This window comes from Biomphalaria glabrata, chromosome 1 (assembly GCF_947242115.1).
Source record: "Biomphalaria glabrata chromosome 1, xgBioGlab47.1, whole genome shotgun sequence".
In the NCBI taxonomy this organism is placed as follows: Eukaryota; Metazoa; Mollusca; class Gastropoda; family Planorbidae; genus Biomphalaria; species Biomphalaria glabrata.
This window is the reverse complement of record NC_074711.1, coordinates 48590064-48611474: the sequence shown is the minus strand read 5'-3', so window position 1 is coordinate 48611474 and position 21411 is coordinate 48590064. Positions and strand designations below refer to the sequence as shown.

General features: G+C 34.4%; 1 protein-coding gene across 6 annotated transcripts in view; it reads left to right on the top strand.

Moving 5' to 3' along the window:
* LOC106058916 (F-box/LRR-repeat protein 20-like) overlaps positions 1–6972 on the top strand; it is an 86432-nt gene extending 79460 nt beyond the window's left edge. For all 6 annotated transcript variants that reach the window (XM_013216428.2, XM_013216433.2, XM_013216430.2 and 3 more), the window contains one exon: positions 3454–6972. In XM_013216428.2, coding sequence (XP_013071882.1) covers positions 3454–3625 — 172 coding nt within the window. In that variant the 3' untranslated portion in view covers positions 3626–6972. The remainder of the gene's footprint in view (positions 1–3453) is intronic.
* The last annotated feature ends 14439 nt before the right edge of the window (positions 6973–21411 follow it).

The window sequence follows — 21411 nt, the reverse complement described above, 5'->3', positions numbered from 1 at the left end:
TTTCTATGTGTTTCAGGGTTTTACTTGAAAAACACAAGACAAAAGGTATTTTTGTTTTGTTTATGCTACAACACTCTAAATGAAGCACTTCATCTTTCTTGCCGAATCATTCAGGGTCATTAGTGCTCCTAAAATCTTCTTAGATTTCTTTAAAAAATAGTCTCCTAAAATCCCAAATTGCCCTAAAATTTGCTGGGATTCTCATAAAACTTTCACCACACTCCTCAAATTTTTACCAAATTTTTTCTTTAAATATAATTTAGCTTCTTTCTTGTTTCTAAACATCAGAAGAAAAAAAAAGAAAAGCAGCCTGTCTAGGCATTATGATGGTATTATTGGCTGGCTTTGTTAATTGAGCTGAACAGTTTTGCCTGTACCTCACCCTTTTATCCATTTGTGTGCCTGAGCCAGCATTTCACCTGTCATTTCTTTTTTATATGCAGCGAAGAAATGTTTGTTTCTTCTCATTGTTTCATCTAAAGACACACTAGATATATCTTCTTATCTTATAAAATTTAATACGTTACTTAAAAAAAGAAGATGATTAGGTCCTGTGCGTCATGCATGTTAACCATTGAATTAAATTCTGCCAAATCATTGGTTGGCTCAGGCAAAATATTCCATGCAAAATAGCACTAGGGAAAAAGGAGCATTTGTACATCACACTGTCTCACTATTATGTAATCCAACAGGTGCCAGTGCTTTGAGCGTGGATGCATCCATGTGGTCTTGAAACTTTTTTTTTGCTGAAAAATTGTGTTGGTTATTGCAAGCTTTGCTTCAGAGCAGAGTTCCAACAGGAGCTTGCCATTATCATTGTAGTTGCCAATACCATGTCTACCTAGGACACCTGGCCAAGCGCTGTAGTCTTTACCCACTCAAGCGTTGATGTCACCAATGATAATAAGTTTGTCAGTAGTGTCCACCTTGCACAGGACTCTCCTCAGGTCAACGTAGAATCTTTCTTTGGTTTTAGGCTCTGCCTGCAGCGTAGGAGCGTAATCACTGATAATAGTGACGTACCTAGAGCCATCTAACAGTAGTCTGAGCGACATCAGTCGGTCTGAGTGACTAACAGGGATATCTAGTTGTTTCTTGGCAAGAGATTGTTTTACCATAAAAGCCACCCCCTTTGCCTGTACTCATCAGGGCCTTTTTCCAGATCAGTATAGGGTGTAGCCAGCCCCCCTTTCAGTCAGTGACCCCTGGCTCACAAAGTGTACCTCAGTGAGGGCAGCTATGTCTACATCTAGCCGAGCCAACTCTAATGCCACCAGTGCAGACTTCCGTTGAGGGCATTCACTTTTGTTGTTGTCCTGCAGTGTGCGGACATTTCAGCATGCGACTTTGAGAGGTATCTTTTAATCGACTTGTTTGTGACTAGTCATTTGTGGGCTTATTACTGCATTGCCTCCAGCCTGCGCAGAGTATTCTTAAAGTGATAATTGGCTCGCGCAGATCAATATCACTCTTTAAACTAAATGCAGTTCACAGTAGCACAGAAGTCTAAGACTGCTGTAAACAACAGATAGCTGTAGGTGTTATATCGAAGTTTCCGTCTCCTAGACTGGCTGCTGACCAAAGCTGTAGAGCCCAGCCTGCCCAATAGCCGAATAGCTGATTTGGTTCTACATCTTGAAGCAAATCTAGTCCTAGAGCTAGTAAATACTAGTAAATCTAGTAATGATAGATGATAAAGTTCTAGCCCTAGCTAGAATCACCTACTAGACTTTTTTTAAATAAATATTTTATTAGACCAAGACTTTAATACATAGATCTATATAGTCTCTAGATCTAGATACATTCTACGCTGTTTAAACTATCATCAGAGAGAAGGAAAATGCCATAGCCAGTAATTAATTGACTAATTGGTTAATTTTTGTTTTATGATTTATTTATTGTCTACTCCAAGGAATAATTGTGCAAAGTTTCAACTTAATCTGAGAATGGGAGGTGGAGAAATAACGTTTTCAAACTTTTGACCAGACAGACAGACAGAGTGAGTTGATAGAAGCTTTGTACAAAAATGAAATAAAAAACAGGTATTAGATTAAACTAATGTGAAGTTGAAACAACAAATGTTTTGATTGTTTATCATTATTTGGCTCAAGTTGAGATGTAGTCATTCTTAAAAGTAACGTCACATGTTCATTGGTCAATCTATTTCTGACAGTCTTTCCTAAGTTTAATTGTTGAAAAAAGCTGCTCACTAATATATAAAGATACAAACATTATGCAAATCTCTGAGCATGAGATATTCAATTTGGAAAACTGAATATCAACAAGGCCTTGTAGAATTCTAATTTTGGAACATTTAGAAATAATTATTTGATATGGTTGTTAGATTGAAGTTTCATTAATTCAGTTGCAAGTTTGGTTTCACTACACAATCCATATTATAAAGCTTATTGAAAATATCTTTACTTTTGAAATATTATTTCAAATTTGCCAAAAAAGTTATTTTTATAATTCCTTAGGATGTCTTCTTTCACATCAGTCAACCTTGTGAAATGCAACATTTCATATTTATCTAGCTGATCTGCAAAAATAACAAGTTTGTTGTTTGAAATCTTTAAGGTTGCCACATGTTGTTAATAAATTGATTTTGGCCCCTGTAAATTGATTTTCACCACTGTATATTAATATTGGATTTGTTCATGAGACAGAAAAGATATCATATGAGATAAATGCAAGAGCAAGCTGAATGTTCAACTATTTTGCAGACCAAATGACTCCATTTCATTTTTCAGTTAGCAAACTTACTTGAAGATGCTTCCTGCTCTAAGTCTAAGCCTTCTTACTTACATAGCAATATATAAGGTTCTAGTTTCAAAATCCTTTTTCTTAGACGGACATAAATCTTCACAAAATTTAATCAAATATTGTTTAACAATAAATTTAAAACCATAACATTTTTAAACTATTCTTCTTTTTTTATTTAACACAATTTAGTTGAATTGTTGGGTTTTTTGTTATGAAATTGCATAGTAAAATATAGAAACAATTACACACTCTACAGTCATTTGTTTGAAAACTTTTAATGTATTTGCTTTTACACAGTTATTTTGCGCTTTTGTGAATTTTCAATATCACAACCAATAGTGAATCATAAATATTCAAATTTTCAATACTGCTCCAATTTTTCAACTCATATACAAAAAAACTTTAATTTTGACATCCCCCCCCCCCCCCTTTCCACTTTTCAGTTGGAAAAAAATAGTTCTGCCTTACTTTCCCCTTATCATGAAGTTCTGCAGTCCAGTCCACCTCCTTATTAGGGCTTAAATAGTTTGCACCTCCAAAACTTTCTATCTTATCTTATAAAATACAGATGATTAAATCCCACGCATGTCCCTAGGTCAATATGTGTGTTTGTTTTTGTCCTTTCTATATTTATTGACTACTGTTTATTATATTTGTACACTTGTATTTTCTTTGTATCTATTATTTTAGGTTACGTTGCCCTGGTCTCAAGTCTTTCACCCTTAGTGATGGAGAATACTATGAAATGGTCAAATCAAATTTTGAACGGGCTGATAGAGTCAAAGTTGTTAGAACCTGTACTAATTATACCACCAGCATTGTTAGTTTGTTGACCAACTATAATGATTTATTATTTAATTGATTTTTTTTCCTTTTTGACAACACTATCAAGTTTTCAAACAATCTACATGTTTCATCAACATTTTCTTCATGGTTAGCTTAAAATAATGCAATCTCCCTTCTATGGCATTGACTTACTTTGTGTATGTCTCCTATGTTGGAGATAACTTTTCCTAGGCATTTCCAGATGTTGAACATATTTTAAACCAGATCTGTTTAATGTTAACTTTAACAGACTTGATCAAATCCTTTTATATAGTATTTTAAAATATATTAGGCTATTTGATAGCATTGCTTAGTAAAACTTTTAGAACTACTTTTTGATAGGGCATATGTGTTGTAAACAATATTTCACTCAATGAGTTAAGCCTCATTCAGTTAGTTGCTATATCTCAGCTTTGTTTTATTCTACTATATGCCATAAGTTATTCGTATTTGCAGTCTTTCTAAAAAAAAAAAAAAAATTTTAAACATCGAAACAGTTTATCAATGTTAATTATCTTTCAATTTAATATAAATATAGATGTTAGTTTAGTGAATGTTCAAAGTGACCATAACTGCACAAGAAGTCCACAATTGTCAGAGCTTTAAAAGAATAAGGTTAATCAATGACATAATTTTTCTTTCCAAGTAATACATTTATAATTAGCTGAATATTGTTAAAGTTTCTTATGCAAGACAACAACAACTTTTTTTTCCCTACAAATGGTTTTTATATTTATGACCTTCAGACATTTTTGTTTGTTTACAAATACATAACTAATAACTATTTAAGCACCAACAAAACCAAGAGCAAAGTTTGAGATATGTTTTAGAAATAATAGTTATAGAATCACTTCAAAAACAACATTCAACACCAGTATTTTTGCAATTTGTATTGTAAAGACTTTAGCCTTGACATTCATATCTCACATAATTAGTATTTAGTAGCATAGTGAGCTTTCATGTTGCATGAAGTGAAATTGGGTCAACAGGTTTGACAGACTAAGGGATAGGTGAAGGTGAAGAAAGTGAAATGCTGTGAAGTAAAATTATTATAGCTTAATTAGTTGTTTTGTTTCAACTATCCATGCAATATTTTAATTTTGGACAGTGCAAAGTTGTTAGTTTCTTATATAAAAATATAGGTAATCAGATCCTCTTGATCAGTATATGAAACAAATTTCCTATTTGTTCAGTAGGTTGGTGATCTCTTCAATCATGTCAGAACATAACATGGAATATTGGGTTTCAAACACTGAAATCAAATGAAGGCCAATTGCTGCCTAAGATTATATCTTTTTTTTTTTGCTAAAAAGATATTTGAAACAATTACTGGTATTCTTTGGTGTTTATCAGATTATCCTGATTCAAAAGGATTGGGAACACTAATATAGTGAAGTGTGTCTAGACAGTAATGAATGGTTGTTGGTATCTTTTTAAGACTCATTGTTAATCAGGCATTTTAATTCTGAACTGCTATTGCCCTATTTAACTTGATGTAGTTAATGTTGTATAAACCTAATTTAAGCTTCCCTGAATTAACATTCATAACTCTAGATGTTAGCTGAATAATAAATGTAGATAGATCTAAATGTTTAGTTCCAGAGTGACTACCCAGCCACTTGAGGGGTTAAAATCCCTTTGAAGGCATGTATTTTGTATATTTCTGGATTTGTATTACACCCTTGTGTCCACTCAACTTGAATCATTTACTTATCCTTAGGGTTTCTTTATCTTTTTTTATGTATATATATTGGTACATGATGTCTTTTCCCATATATTGGCATGTTGACTTTAAAAAGTTATGTTATGCTACTGGATATTTTTTTTTTTGGTTGTTCTTAAATTTAAATAGATCTTGTGATAATTTAAAGTATGTGTGACATTGATTTTCCCGTATATATATATATTAGGGGTGCACCGAATAGTTGGTCAAATATTTAAAAAAAAGTAAAAAGTACACCTTGTACCTAATTAATAATCAAAAAGTGGACCTCGTTCCTGTTATAGAATGTATCAACGTTTATATTTAAAACATAATAACGTGCTTAAAAATAGAACCTATAAGAATATGCACCAAACATCGTTTATTGTAAAGACAAGGCGTGTTAATGTAAATAGAAATGAAACTTTACATCATAAATGTGCTTTATAAACAGAGCAGCAATGGCTGGCACATTTTTTTATTTTATCATGGCCTTTGGGTGGGTTAGTAAACATGTTAAGATGTTATATTCCTTGACTATGTCACGCTGACCAGACGTCTGTCTATCTGTGCGGGTATATCTCCAGAGGTAGAGATGAACAACTCCCACCCCCTTTTATTTGTTTAGTCCATCACATTGAGTTTATTGATAGACAGGTGACCACAAGTCAAATAAGATTTACGTAGATTTCATGTCAGCATATTGACACTCTCTACAGGTCACACCGTACGAGGGAACTGAGTTTGTTTACTTGGTAATAAATCTTTATTAGGGGGCTGGACTTCAAGCTACTCCTCTACACAGGTAACAAGGTAGGCCTATATCTCCAAAGGTAGAGATGAACATCTCCAACCCCCTTTTATTTGTTTAGTCCATCACATTGAGTTTATTGATAGACAGGTGACCACAAGTCAGATACGATGGACGTATGCACTCTGTAGAGGTCACATGAGGCAACTGAGTTTGTTTAGTTAGTAGTAAATCTTAAGAGGGCTGGACAATGAGTTTACCTATTTGGAGAAAAACCTCAATCACGTGACTGGACAACATTTAATCAATATAAATAAGCTGGACTAAAGATCACACACCTAAACGAGTGACCTTTTGCTACACAGAACACAACCCGCGAGATATCATAGCCAAGTAAGATAGTAACTAATTATTTTGTAGACAAAAGTACAAGACTAAAGATTTGTGTCTACTAGCCTAAAAGACAGGACACACACACACACTCTACTCCTTATTTTATTTATTACGTCCTTGGCACTCAATCTATTGATAGACATTAACCTTTTTTTGTTTGTTACCAGAACGGATAAACATAGCCTATCATACTAAGACACCATACTAGACTGTAAAGAAATATTACAGTTGAATTACTTTTCCTAAAGTGTTAACTTGAATATTGATCCTGATTTACGTGTCTTGATTTGATAACGATATTCTTCATCGTTTGTGAGTTGCAAGTAACTCCTCGTTATTACTGTTTGTTATTTTTTTTACATCCGATGCGTACTGTGTATCAGGCAAGGAAGACTTTTTACACACCTGACACCCATAGGCTTACTTCCATGCCCTATTATTACAGTTACAGAAACCACGATAAAATCAGTAGGCCTAATACTTAAGGAAGATGTTTCTTACATACGTTCTTTGCACAATTAAATAAAACAAAGATGTGCATGTGTGTTTGTATTTTTTTGCCATGTATTAAAACCTTTAGAAGAAAGCAAATGTCATTGTCTTATTATATGACGGAAAACCTTACAGTACGTTTAAAATCACATAAAAGAAATTGATTAAAAGTACCGCAGTTAAATCTAGCAAACAAAGGAAATAATTTGCCGGAGTGTTAAGAAACACTTGACCTCTGTAACTAGTGTACGGATATAATAGGTCTACATGCTTTACTGAATGCGCGTAGCCAAGTGGGGATTGGGGTTCAAACCCCCCCCCCCCCCCCGAAATGAAATTTAGTGACTGATTTTTTGCTTTGATTTTGTTTATTTTAAGTGAGATTTTAATACTAAACCATCACTTGTCACAACACAGCCAAGGGGGGGGGGTGAGTTTAAAACCCCCTACTAGGTGATTTTCCAGTTAAATCCCCCTCTTCTATAAAACAAAAAAAAAATGCAAACCAAACGACAATCCCCCAATTCCAAGAGCACAGTTAAGGAATATTTTGACTTTAAACCTAAAAAGCAAACTACACACTCAAAAAGTCTATGAGCGTAGCCAAAGGGGCTTTGAGTTTAAACCCTCCTTCAGCGGAGTTTGATGCAAAAAAAATACCTCTTCAATATAAAAAAACAACACTAAAATTCTTTGAGCCTGGCCAAGTCAAGTTTAAACCCCCATCTTCCAGATGGCTTCTTTTTTTTTTAAGTTTAAAAGTCCTCCAGATGGTTTTGAGTTTAAAATCATCTCTTCAATATTATTCTAAAGAAAACTACATTCATGAAATTCTATGAGCGTAGCTAAATAGGGTTTTGAATTTAAAAAAAAAAAAACAACTCCAGAGATTTTTTAGTTTAAACCCCCCCCCCCCCCCCAACAGATGATTTTGCGAAAAAACTTCCCTTTTTGATATAAAATTCTAAGCAAACTACAGTTACCTAATTCCAACAGCGTATAGTCAAGAGATATTATACATTTCTACCAGTGGCTGGGCTCCATTAACAAAGTGAAGTGAATAATCATCTTCCGAAATTCAATAACACTAAATGTGGCTCAACAAAGATGGCTAAGACGGATTTTAGGAGTCAAGTTATAGAGATCGGGTCTCAATCAAGGAAATCCTATGCTGAACTAGGAGTCGACTCCTTAGTAAAGTTGTGACAGAGCGTAGTATATATTCCGACAAAATGAATTACGTATAATAAGAGTTGCAAATACATGGAGGCCATTACGAGAAAAGCGCAAACAGGGACATCCTAGTACAACTTGGTTTCAGATATTGCCAGTGACAGATTTATGTGGAAGCAGCTTGCAGCCCAATGATCCGAATGACGCGGGAGGATCTAAGTCAGTAAGAATAGCACATAGTTTTTTTTTATAAAACTTTAAATAGCAGGATATGCATTTTGTTGGCTTTCAATACCGGAAACAGTGCTTGGCGGCGGGGTCACCGCCCCGCTCTAGGGGAGCTCACAGTGCTCCCACCAGACCCCCTTGATGGTAATGTCTGGCAGCTTAAAAGTTTTCCACTAACTCCAGGAAGAACCTATTGTTATGTAAAAACACACACATATATATGCGAAAGGGGAGAGAAAAAACACACCCCCCCTCCGAAAAAAAAATCCTGGCTACGCCCATGAAGGTAGCTATCCTAAAGTTAACACAGCATACAGTTATATAAGACATTTTGTACATACGTCAAAATATTTACACTTTTAGTCTTTGTCTTAGACTTTTCTAGAGTATGTTAGAATGATAACGTTCTTGTCACTTGGCAATGATCCTAATGCCTCTTGTGTACTTCACATTCCATAATAGCGGCAACAGAACATTTAGCTGGATCAGTGACATCTAGTTTTATAAAAGTAATTTTGTTTACAGGCAATTTCTCTACAAGGTATCCAGCCACTGAAAATATTCTATATCACTCAGATTTTTTTTTCCAGATCTTTTTTGCTGTTAGCAATGAAAGCTTTTGCATCCTATACAATAATAATATAATAATATTTGTTTTTCAGGCAGATAATCCTAATTAGTCATTAAACTTCTTTCTAATATAAAAAAGCTTTGCCATTGAGTCTGCCTTAAATGTCCCTGATTTCATTCTTTGAACTTAGGCCTTCATAAGTAACGGAACCTAGCTAGTAGCTAGTGACTATAACAGTAGATAGGCCTACAACAGAAGATACATTCTGCAAATTATGGAGCATCAGTTTGATTCTCTTTATCATGCTAAAAGAGAGATTAAGCGCAACCAATGTTTCCTCTATGAAAACCTCTGCCCTTCACACTTTCATCTAAACAAAAAAAAATCAAATCCAAATCTAGAATAGATCTAAATCTGTAAACAGCTTCATTAACATTTGATTGTTTTTTTATGTGCATATTTTAGATTCCATAATTGATACGAAATTGCTTCTTTTTGGGTAGATTTAATTTTAGATCTTGATCTATTTACAGATATCTAGAGCCTTGAATTTTTAAGGTACCTCTTCTACTTGAGTGGAATCTAAACCTACAGCCTACATTGATTGCTACATCTAGCCAGTAGTCTAAATCTAAGTCTATTACACACCTGGTCATATCTAGAGCTAGAATGTAGACTAGTATTAGATTTAGATCTAGAATCTAGATTTATATCTAAATCTAGAAAAATCTAGAACTATATTTAGATTACACAATTAGATCTAGAGCTCAATTCTAAATCTAGACGTACGTATATTCTAGTATAGGTGCCTGACATATCTCTGGATCTAGATCCAGTCTAGAGGAATTAGAACTAATCAATCAATTAATTCTTAATTAGTTTGAAGACTTCATATAGGTTGGCACATTGAAAGGAACTCAACTTTATTTAGATCAGTAAGATCTAGATCTAGTAAATATTTAAATCTTCGCGCATTAGCGCACGCGAAAAAAAAAGCGATACTTGTAGAATATTCGATTTACACAAATAACAAATTAGTGTTTAAGAGGGAAGACATATTAGGAACCCCATTTATTACGTAAACACAAGCGGTGTTGCACTGACGCGCTAGTGTGCAAATGTATATATAATACCAATATGTTACATCTCTCTTCTTTAATTCAGAAAATCTATCTATCAGAATAACTAACAAACTAGCCAACTAAAAAGTCAATTCAGTTAATCACAAATCAAGTCTCTTGGATTTGTTAACTATTCTGCCTGAGCGTGTTACATAAGGTTCATGTGGTCTAGAGGTGTTAGAAGAAGCAGTGTGTAGTGGCGGCTCTACATCTAGCGTAGTTTGTAATCCTGGACTCTCTAGATATTGTGGTTCTAGTTGTTCTGAGATGTCATCTGGAAAGTCATAATTATTGTCAAATCTGTTTGCTTTCTCAAAAGACTTTCTGATGTGTTTTCTGTTTCTTCTGTTCCTGGTTTCCACTTAGAATTAAGTTGCATTCTGACTGCCGTTCCGTCTTGTAGTGAATTATGACTCTTAACTTTTTTCCTCTTATAATAATGTTTCTGAGACTGTTTCTCGGAGTCAAAGTGTTTCTTCAGCACCTTGAGATCTGGTATCTTAGGTGTGAGTATTTCCTCGCTCGAAGGTAACACATTTCTGGGTCGGCGTCCCATGAGTAATTGTGCTGGCGACAAATTAATGTTAGTCAGTGGAGTAGTTCTGTAGTCTAATAGCGACAGAAATTTGTCTTCGCTTTTCTTCCACAGTTTCTTCACTGTCTGAATAGCTCTTTCAACCTCGCCATTTGAACTCTGAAAATGAGGACTCGACATTTCATGCTCTATTCCGTCTGATTTACAGAAGTTCAGGAATTCCCTTGAAGCGAACTGTGGCCCGCTATCTGACCTTAACCTTCTAGGTATTCCAAGGCATGCGAATATACTCTTCATTGCTTCGATGATATCTGATGTAGTTTCCTGTGATAGTTCTTTGACATCAAGAAACTTTGAGAAATAGTCAACTAGAAGCACATACTTTCCCCCCTCAAAGTTAAACAGATCACACCCAACCATGCTGTATGGAAGGTCTGGTGTCTTGGTAGGCATTAGCGTTTCTGACACATTTTTATTCTGATGTTCAGCACACCTGCTACAATCCCTAACTGTCACTTCAATGTCTGCATTCATGCCTGGCCAATACATCACTTCTCTGGCTCTCTGCTTACACTTGACTACTCCTAAGTGAGACTTGTGAAAAAGATTTAACATGTATTTACGTAAGCTTGGTGGCATGACTATTCTCAGACCTTTGTATATGTGAGCTTGCGCTCCCAGAGCTATATTTTTATATATTTTATTTTTATAGGCTAGTGCCAAACTTATTATTTTTACTTTCGCTTTTTGTGTATAAAAAGTGATGCCACGCTGTTTTAAAGACAGTTCAGTGTACAGTTGACCAGTGGTCAGTACCATATCTGTCTGTGTGACAGCTGAAGATCGTTGTGGTCTGTCGTCTAATTATATTTTTATTCCTGTACCTGGGACGGCCTGCTATTGTTACTGCTGTGTTACTGCTTTTAACTGCTGCTGTTGAATATTACTGCTAATAACTGCTGTTGTAGATCTATTGAAATCTATTCTAATTCTAGGGAAGCTTAAGCTAGTGTTATTTTGTTTCTTTATTATCGCCTTGGTAAACTTAGTTATATTTATAGTCTGTTTCTCAGTTCTGTTCTTAGTGAATAGTAAGGTTCTGAGCCTAAGGATAAGATATTCTTGTTTTAGTGTTAGTGTTATGAGTGTAATAGTAGGATATTGTAGATCTAGACTAGTTTATTGTAGTGTGTTTGTGTAGGTCTAGGTCTAGTGTAGTAGTTGTAGTGATTTAGTTAGATAGTTGGTTTGATCAGTTTGTGTTAGTTATTTTGGTTTGTTTGTTAGTCAAGTTAGTGTTTGTAGTGGCGTAGATTTAGAAGGTAGTTTATAGTGGTTAGTGTATATATTATATTTTATTATTATTTGATTCCATGTAAATAAAGTTTCATTTTGTTTATTTATACTAAACTAAAGTTTGTTATCTTGTTTCCATTTAGTTTAGTTTAGTATGTCTGGTTACTTAGGTGACTCTAGCCCCTTGGTCGTAGACTGAGGTGTCACAGATGAGCCCACCCAGTAGCGCAAACATCTGCCTACTGTTGGTAAATTTTAATGTTGAGCAGCAGAGAATAGGTCCTCTCTATCCACTCGCGCCTGCCTGACCTGCTCACATATATAATACCATCCGAAGTTGATAACTGGTTTCTTGAATCCCAATATGGCCTGATTTCAATTGGAGTCTCGCTTCTTGTGTCTTGCCAACCAGTCATAATTACTTCCAGAAGCATTGAAAGTTCCTTGCTTGTACAGTCTTGAATTTCACTGTATTTCGAATCACTTACAGAGATCATATGCACTGAATCATCTGTAAATTCACATGTCTGTGTATCAGTATTTGGTAGATGTGCACTAGAAAGTGTATCGGAGATAAACATTTCTTTGCCTTTTCTGTAACAGACTTTCAGATCATACCACTGTAGTCTTATTAGCATCTTCTGTATTCTCATTGGTGCTGACAATAACGGTTTCTTGAAGATTTGCTCCAGAGGTTTGTGATCGTTATAAACTGTTACTTCCTTACCAAATATGTAACAGTGAAATTCGCTTGTACTATACACAATTGAAAGCATTCCATTCTCAATCTGAGCAGATCTTGTTTCTGTATCTGTGAGAGCTCTTGATGCGTATGCAATTATACGACCTTCCTGGAGTAATACTGCTCCCAGTCCATCTTTACTTGCATCACATTCTATCTCTACGTTCTTGTTGACATCATAATATGATAAAACTGGAGGGTTTGTACAAAGATGTTTCAATTCTACAAAACTCTTGTTTTGTTCATGATTCCATTGAAATTCTACTTCATCTTTTAGAAGCTTTCGTATTGGAGCATCGGCTTGACTTAGATTAGGAATAAATTTTGCTAGGTACTGAATTAAACCTAGAAATCTTCTGATGCCATCTTTGTCTTGAGGAGCTGGCATGTCAATAATTGCCTTTATCTTTGCTGAATCTGGTTCTAAACCTTTCTCTGACAAGATATGGCCCATATAAGGTACTCTGTTTCGCCTTATCTTGCACTTGTCATAGTTCAGCTTTAGATTGTACTCCGTTGCTCTTTGCATGACTTGTTTCAAAATGTGATCATGATGTTCAACATCTCTACCAGCTACTAGAATGTCGTCTATGATGACATATGCTCCTTCAATACCTTGAAGCATTTCATCCATAATTCTTTGGTAAATTTCTGGCGCTGATTTGATTCCAAAAGGTAATCGTAACCATCTATTTCTTCCGAGAGGTGTGTTGAAAGTTGTGAGAAATGAAGATTCTCTTTCAAGCTTTATTTGCATAAACCCGGACTTGGCATCGAGAACTGAGAATATCTTCGAATCTGGAATATTAGTGATCACATCTTCAATAGTTTTCATCTGGTGATGTTCCCGCCTGATTGCTTTATTGAGATCTTTTGGATCAATACATATTCTCACTTTGTCATTCCTGAACGAAACAACCATGGAGCTAACCCATTCAGTAGGTTCATGTACTGGAGTAATAAATCCATCAGCTTGCATTTCTTTAAGTTTTTCTTCAACTTTCTTGCGTAGCGATGGTGCTAAGCGACGTGGTGGATGGATAACTCCTTTAGCATTTTCCTGTAACTGAATCTTGTATTCTCCTGGCAGTGTTCCAGGAAATTCTCTTTGTAACTCGTCTTCTGCTTTGGATTCTATGCAAGGGGAGATAGGTGAAAAGACGCGGTCCACATGTCTCCAAGGTGGGGACTAAGTCTAGCCTGAAGAGGAAAAGGTGGTGCGGGTGATGAAATTGGGGATAGAACGGGGAGATGATTAAAAATAAAATGAATAAATAATGATAAATAATAATTAATGCTGTGATAAAATTGAGTGACTCTGACAGCAAGCTTTTGACTTGTCACAGACTTATATTTCATTAAGTGTAAAAAAACTTCCGGATATTGTTTTATAAAAAATGAATTATGTCTAATGATTGTTTGAAATCGCATAATTGACTACTTTTACACTTATATTATTTGACAATGCGTCACTATAATTTGATTATCGATATCAAATTGTTCCATATTTTCATCTTTAAACAAATTTTAAAAAAAAGAGACAATAGGTTGTTCAGGGCTTTAAAAAAAAGTAATTTACTAGAATTTATTACTGAAAATCACTTTTTAGACATTTAATTTTCTTGCTGAAACATAAAATAAAAGTTTTGTAATCGATAAAGAATGTTCCGGATTTTGTTTTGAAAAGAAATCGACTTACATTACTTACATTTTCTTACAAATCGTCGCCAAAAATTTCCGAATTTTATTTAAAAATCTTCTAACGCCAAATAACTGTTTGAACTCCCTCTTCTAATTAATAAACAAATATTTCTCATTTACGAAAAAAATGTTGTTCCGGATTTTTATTAACAAATTTTTAACTCACTTCTCTCTTACAGTACATTTAATTTTCTAACTTATACATTACAAAATCAAATTATAGTTATTATGTTCCGATTTTTAAGGAAAACAACAACCAAACACCAAAGTAAGGTATGAAAATCTCTCCACATGGCTGTAGTACATTTAATTTTTATACGAGATCATCCAAAAAATTTGATTAACGGTATTACATTTATCTGAAATTCTCTTTTTCTTTTACTATTTATACAAACATCCGGAACAATCTATTATATAAACTTAAATCAATTGTGTTCATACCTAAAATTATTGCGATGTTTTGAAACGTAAAATAAAGGTTAATCAATTTTTAATAGCTTTAAGTTGTTTTTTTTTATATTAAGATGTCGGACAGACCGACTGACAGACAAAACGCAAAAATAACGCGGCTTTGATCCTCTTTAAATAAATTCTATTAGAACTCAGTGCACCAATGTCTATGAACCCTCGTTAAATATCTCATGTTAATAAAGACATTTTTTATGGTACCGGTACTAGCCTTTTGTGAGGTAATGGAATTTTTTTCTTTGACGTCTGTGATGTTGCTTGTTCAGGCTTTCTTGAGGTCAACTCTAGATGACTTGAATCTCAACCAATTACTCTGCAAGCGTTTGAGTTTTATTGTTCGGGTGTATTCAGTGTAGTTGATCAACAATACAGAATAAACAAGACAGACATCTATTTAACAAGTAAAGAGATGTAGTCAACGCTGATGAACAATTTATCCTATGTTTATTCTAAGAAAAAGGCCACAGTAAAAGTCTCTGTCAACTAAACACGTCGTTACCCTAGAGGATTCTATCGCTAACGGATTTTCCGGTCTCTAACCCAACATATCCCAAACGTCACTAGTCCCGTTCAATATGCGTCTTCTATGGTGCGTCGCTAAATAACTAAACCATAAATAAGGTGTCTAACAGATTCCTCCCCCCCCCCCTTGAAAAAAAATATGTCAATATTTTTCCACTATTGTCAAGTCTTACAAGTGCATTTGCAATTTATGGGGAAGACAACAAACATAAAATCTTGACATTTTCATCTTGGCTTGACAGTTCATCATGTTCATGTCAATGTTCATATCATTACACTGTGTAGACTTCCAAAGTCATCTTCATTTAATAAACAGTAACAGTTCATCATGGAAAAGTGGCATCTCATGGGCACGTCATATATCATATATATCATATATATCATCTCTCACAAATGTTCTCCACTGACAGTAATCTGACAAAATATAATATTTCAAAAACAATTATAAACTTTATTTCCACATTCAATAAGCTTTTCCTTACCACCCTTTTATACGCTTTTGTCCATTTTTCTTTTATACTCACCCTTTTCCATCGACCCAACTTTTGTCAATGATATATGAAATGATTCACAAAAAATATAACTATACTTACTTTCAAATCTCCCTTTTCAACTAGCATTCAAATTGTGCCATGTTAATTAATAATATCATATAATATCAAACAGCAATGTACTATATACATAGTATTTACAAGTATCACTTCCGTATGTATGTGTGTGTCAATCTAGACATAAAATTATCAATCAATAATTAATATCCATATTTCAATAAATACAAGAGGTACTTTCACTTTAGTTTTATAACTTTAAAAGTTTCAAACATATCATTACTATTCTATGGAATGTCACATCGTAGAAGTATAGTCCTATACTTGATTAATCAACATTATATTCCCGATTTAAAATTCATTTGTCTCATATTATTTCTCAATACATAAAAAAACTTTAATAGACAAGTTTAAACTTGATCACGATTCCATATTCAGAATACTTATTTATTTTACATCATATCTTGTCCTGTCATTTTGTTTATCATAAGTTCTGTACCCATTTGATCTATGATCATTGTATTTGTTTCTACTTTGGTTAATTCTTCCACCAAATCTACAACGAGAACTCGCTATCTTCTGATTGGTATGGAATCTATTCCAACATTCTCTAGCAAAATGCCCTTGCTTATGACAATTGTAACAAGTCATGTTTCTTTTATTGTATGAGTTATTCATAGGTCTATAGTATTGTCTAGTATTTCTGTTTAACACATTTCTGTTCAATAAATGTTCATATTTGTTTTGCCATCTGTCAATGTCCCTCATGGTACAAGACCTAATTCCTCTAATGTTACCCAATAACATATCTTGTATCAAACTAGGTATTGCTACAGCATTACAGTAACCAGTGAAAAAAGGTGTCTTGATAAAAATTCTGCAAGCCTTAAATTTCTTAATACTGCCATCTAATAATCTAACCTTTTTCATATAATCTAAATAACACCATGGTTCTACACATTTTGAATGAATTGCAATTGTTGTGCATGCTGTGTCCCTGATAAAATTTATAGATTTTCCATTTACTAGACCTTTGAATAGTTTAAAAGTATTTCTCTTTCCCTCAACCATGTTAATTTCTTCTATAGTGTTACCATAATTTAGTTGTTCAATATCACTATCCTCATCACTATAATTCCTATCCTGGTTTTCATTAGTATAGTAAACTCTACTTGTTTGATTCCTATCTCTATGTTTACTACTACTTCTGTTTTGATTTCTATCCCTATATGAGTTCCTATCATTTGTTCTATAGTATGTTGTTTTTTTGCAATGGGAAGCTATGTGACCTTTCTTATGGCAATTGAAACAAGTTATTTCTTCATAATGATTATCCCTAGATTTTGATCTTGCATTTCTATCTCTATTTCTATTTTCAAACCTATCTTCAGTTTCTCTAGAATATCTATCATTACTTCTGACTTTTTTCTCACTTGTGTATCCTATTAAATCTACCTTATTCTTATCTTTAGTAGAGAATGGATTAGTTGGATAAGCATTTTTATAAATTCTCATTATTTCTGTTACTTCATCTAAACATTTAGGATTTCTCTCTTTAATGAATGACTGAAGTTGGGGATCACACTTGTTAATAAAATTATCTAACAGAATGAAATTTTTTAATCCCTCATAAGAATTTCCCACTTTTTCTAACTTTACCCATTTATTGAAAAAATCTTTCTCCATATTAATAGTAGTTTGAGGTTCTATTTCTAATGATGGTACATTGTCAAAATATTTCTTTCTGAACGTTGTGGAATTATGACCATAGGCATTCAACAACTCTCTTTTCAAGACTTGATAGCTATCATCAATATCATAGTCATGATTTTGACATATTGTTAGAGCTTGACCATGAACGAAGTCTATCAGTATTTCAGACCATTCTTCTTCTGGCATATTAAATGTAGACATTTTTGCCTCGTATCTTTTCAGAAAATCACCAATGTCATCCTTCTGTTCATCAAAACTTTGTATTTTCCTCTTTAGCCATGTTTGCGAATTAGGGTTGTCTCTTTGTGTGGTAGTATTATTTGAATTATTTGTGTTATTTCCTTGAGTTGTCTGTGCAGTTTGAACGCTGGCTTGTGCTGTATCCAATCTCATCTTCTCCATTTTAGCCTCATGCTTTCTGTTTTTTTCTCTCTCTTTGTCTTGCCTTTCTTGGTCCTCTTTTTGCTTCTCATATTCTTCCTTTCTGATCCTATCTTGTCTATCTATCTCTTGTCTTTTTTCTTCTTTCTGTCTCTCTATCTCTTCTTTTTCCCTTCTTATTTTATCTTGACGTTCCATTTCTTCCCTCACAACTTGCTGTACATAAGCTGCCAAGTCCTTTCCTTTTAACTCCATGGCCTTTCCATCCTGCATAGCTGTTTCCTTAACCTCCTTAAGGTCCACATATGATGATGTAGCCATTGTATTATATTTTCACCCAAATTTATATATATTTTTACTTAGCCTATATTGGTTATGGCTATACTTTTGACTTATTTTATATTTAAGTTTTTACACACTTTATACAAGTTTTAAGTGTTATGTTTCTATAGATTCAGTAAATGTGTAAATCTAGTCTGAGTTATATTCAAATCTGTATATTAATATGACACAAATTTAAATTTTGTATATTATAGTATATATAATAGTACCATTTAGATCTAAAGTTACCAAGATCACTATGACTATGTCTATGAATAACTTAATTACAAATCAATGCTGAAAAATTATCTAAAATCGCTCGTCTGACATTGGCCTATTGTACATATCCAATAGATGTCATGCCGTAATGTGTAATATATCTCTTTATCAATAATAGGCTTTTAGTTTATTTTTAAATTAAGACCAATGCCTGGTCGTGCTGTTAGCGTGCTGAACTAATTATCTCTACGGTCCCGGTTTCTTAGTTTGTTTGTTTTACATGTTTTAGATGTTCCTTCAGAGTTGAAGATAGTTTACTTCCTAGTCCAAACCTCCCGTAGGACGACGGGGGATGGGAGCATGTAGGGTTTGAACCAGGGACCATCGATAAATCCAAACGACAGTCCAGCACGCAAACTAAACGACCAGGCAGGGTTTATACCCTGCTTGTTGCCATCCTCCATCGTCCAGCGAGAAGTTAATTATTTTAAACTTAGAAGGAACACCCGAAACATGTAAAACCAAAAAAAAAACATTTTTTACAACGGCAAATGAATCTTTGAAACATTATTACTTTTGACCATCAAAATTAAATCACCTCTTGAATATTCCTTGCGAATAGGCAGATCCGACAGGGATCCGACTCCGACGAGGGCCGCCTCTGAGTTTATGTGATAACACAAACTCTCTTTGTAATCTTGTTTTAATTAACTTCGAATTATATTTCAAGTTATTTTTTAAAGTTTAGTGCTGATTTTTTAACTTTTTAATTATGTTAGTAATCACATCATAAATAAGCAATATGTTAGACTTACAGAAAAATTATCAGTGGCTAATATTGTCATTCTATTTTATTTCATTGACTACTAGGCCCCCTATATATTCAGTTTATTCATAACTATGTGCGGTCACAAGACAATGTACACGTTTAGTGACAATTTAATTTCCCAGAATAATGGATTTAAATACTGATGAGGAATCAGTACCTACAGCAGCAACTGCTACTAAAAGTAAAATTAAGGACAAAAAAAGATCGTTTCAAGAAAGATGGAAGTTAAATTATTTTTGTACATTGAGAGATGACAAGCTACTTAAATTGAAAAAAAGTTTTAAAAGGCAACAAAAAGTAGTTGTTAAACTGAAAAACGAGAGTGAGTCTGCAGTGAAAGCCAGCGACATTTTGTCACACTTAATTGAAAGCTATAGCAAATCATTTAGTAAAGGTGATTTGATGAAGGAGTGTATCGTTAAAGCTGCGGAAGTCCAGAAAAAAGGTGAAAGCATTCAAAGAAATAACGTTAACTAGGAACACTGTGGCAGAGAGAATAAATGGCATGTCAGTCAGCATGCATGAACAATTAAAGAACAAAATAGCTGATTAAGAATTCATTTCATTGGCTCTCGATGAGTCAAATGATGTAACGGGTGTAACACAGTTGGTTATACTCATAATGACCTTTGACAGGAATTTTGAGATACATAAGGAACTACTTGAGCTCTGTTCTATACAAAGCACCACAACAAGCGAGGATGTTTTTGAGAAATTACAGGAGGTGATATTGCAGTAAGATTTACCTTTGCTCAGGGGCGTAACTAGGGATTTGGGGGCCCGGGGGGATTGACCTCTTTGGGGGCCCCTTGCATTTTGACATTGGACATATGACATGGGATAATGTACGCAAAAATATATAAGCCCCAAATCAAATTGGTTCAGTATATCAGTAAACTTAACAAAAAGTAATCAAGACTCTTTTAATGAATAATACCTTTGTTTATTAGTTAAATAATGCACAAGTGACAAATCTAAATTGATATCGCTTCACGTCGTGAATTCTGTGCAGCAAAGACACCTATAACATCAACTACATCGATCATGGGCGTAGCCAGGATTTTTTTTCGGGTGGGGGGGGGGGTTTGGGGGGATTCCTCCCCGCCCCTCCCACCCCCGGCAGAAAAAAAATATATATGTGTGTGTGTTTGTGTGTACATAATTAATCTTTATTACATTCTGACCCTTTCGGAAGACGTTTATTGTTTATTGTAGACTCCCCGCCCTTGCTAGCAAGGGGAACTGGGGGAGCTCGCAGCGCTCCCCCAGTGCGGGGCGAAGCCCCACCGCCGAGCACTATTTCTGGTATTGAAAGCCAACAAAATGCATATTCTGAGGTATCTACAGTGCATTATCTTGCTAATTTCTTTAGCAGCTTCCCGTATATGCAGTCCAGACTTTTGTAGTTTCTTTTGAACTATAGTAATTGGGCGCAAGAGCTTTGACCAGAATTCAAGATAGGCAAAAAAATCTTAATTTTCCACTGCATGAAGAAGATTCTGTGCTAATATTATATGGTATTATGTCATTGTTGGTTGTTTATGTTTTCTACGCAAGCAAAAGGATTCAGAGCATACAAAAGTGGGAAAGATCCATATCTCGTTATGCTCGAGTATAGAAATACTCCGATAAGCGGACTGCCGTATTCACCATCACAAGTGCTGACGAGTAGAAGACTCAGGGAATCATTCCAACTGATCACAAACTATTGAAACCATCGGTAGCTGAAAATGCAGAGACATTACTCAACAAACGACAGATGAAAAGCAAAGTGAAATACAATGCAAAAGCAAGACTACCTAAAGATTATTCTGTCGGAGAGTTCGTCTAGGTCAAACATGTCAGAAAGCAGTTGTCATAAAAAAACATTCAGCACCCAGATCTTACATCATAAAGACAAACGGAAAAACATACAGAAGAAATCAACGCTTTTTTAATAAGAGTTTCGATGAAGACATCTCTGGGTACTATTATACCGATGGAGACAATGAACTGCAAACTGTTGGAACAAACGAAACTGACAGTTATAGACCAACGTCTAGAGAACTTGTTGTGCCAGTCAAGACAACCAGAAGTGGACGAATTGTTAAAGTTCCTAGTAAACAGGGCCGGCCTTA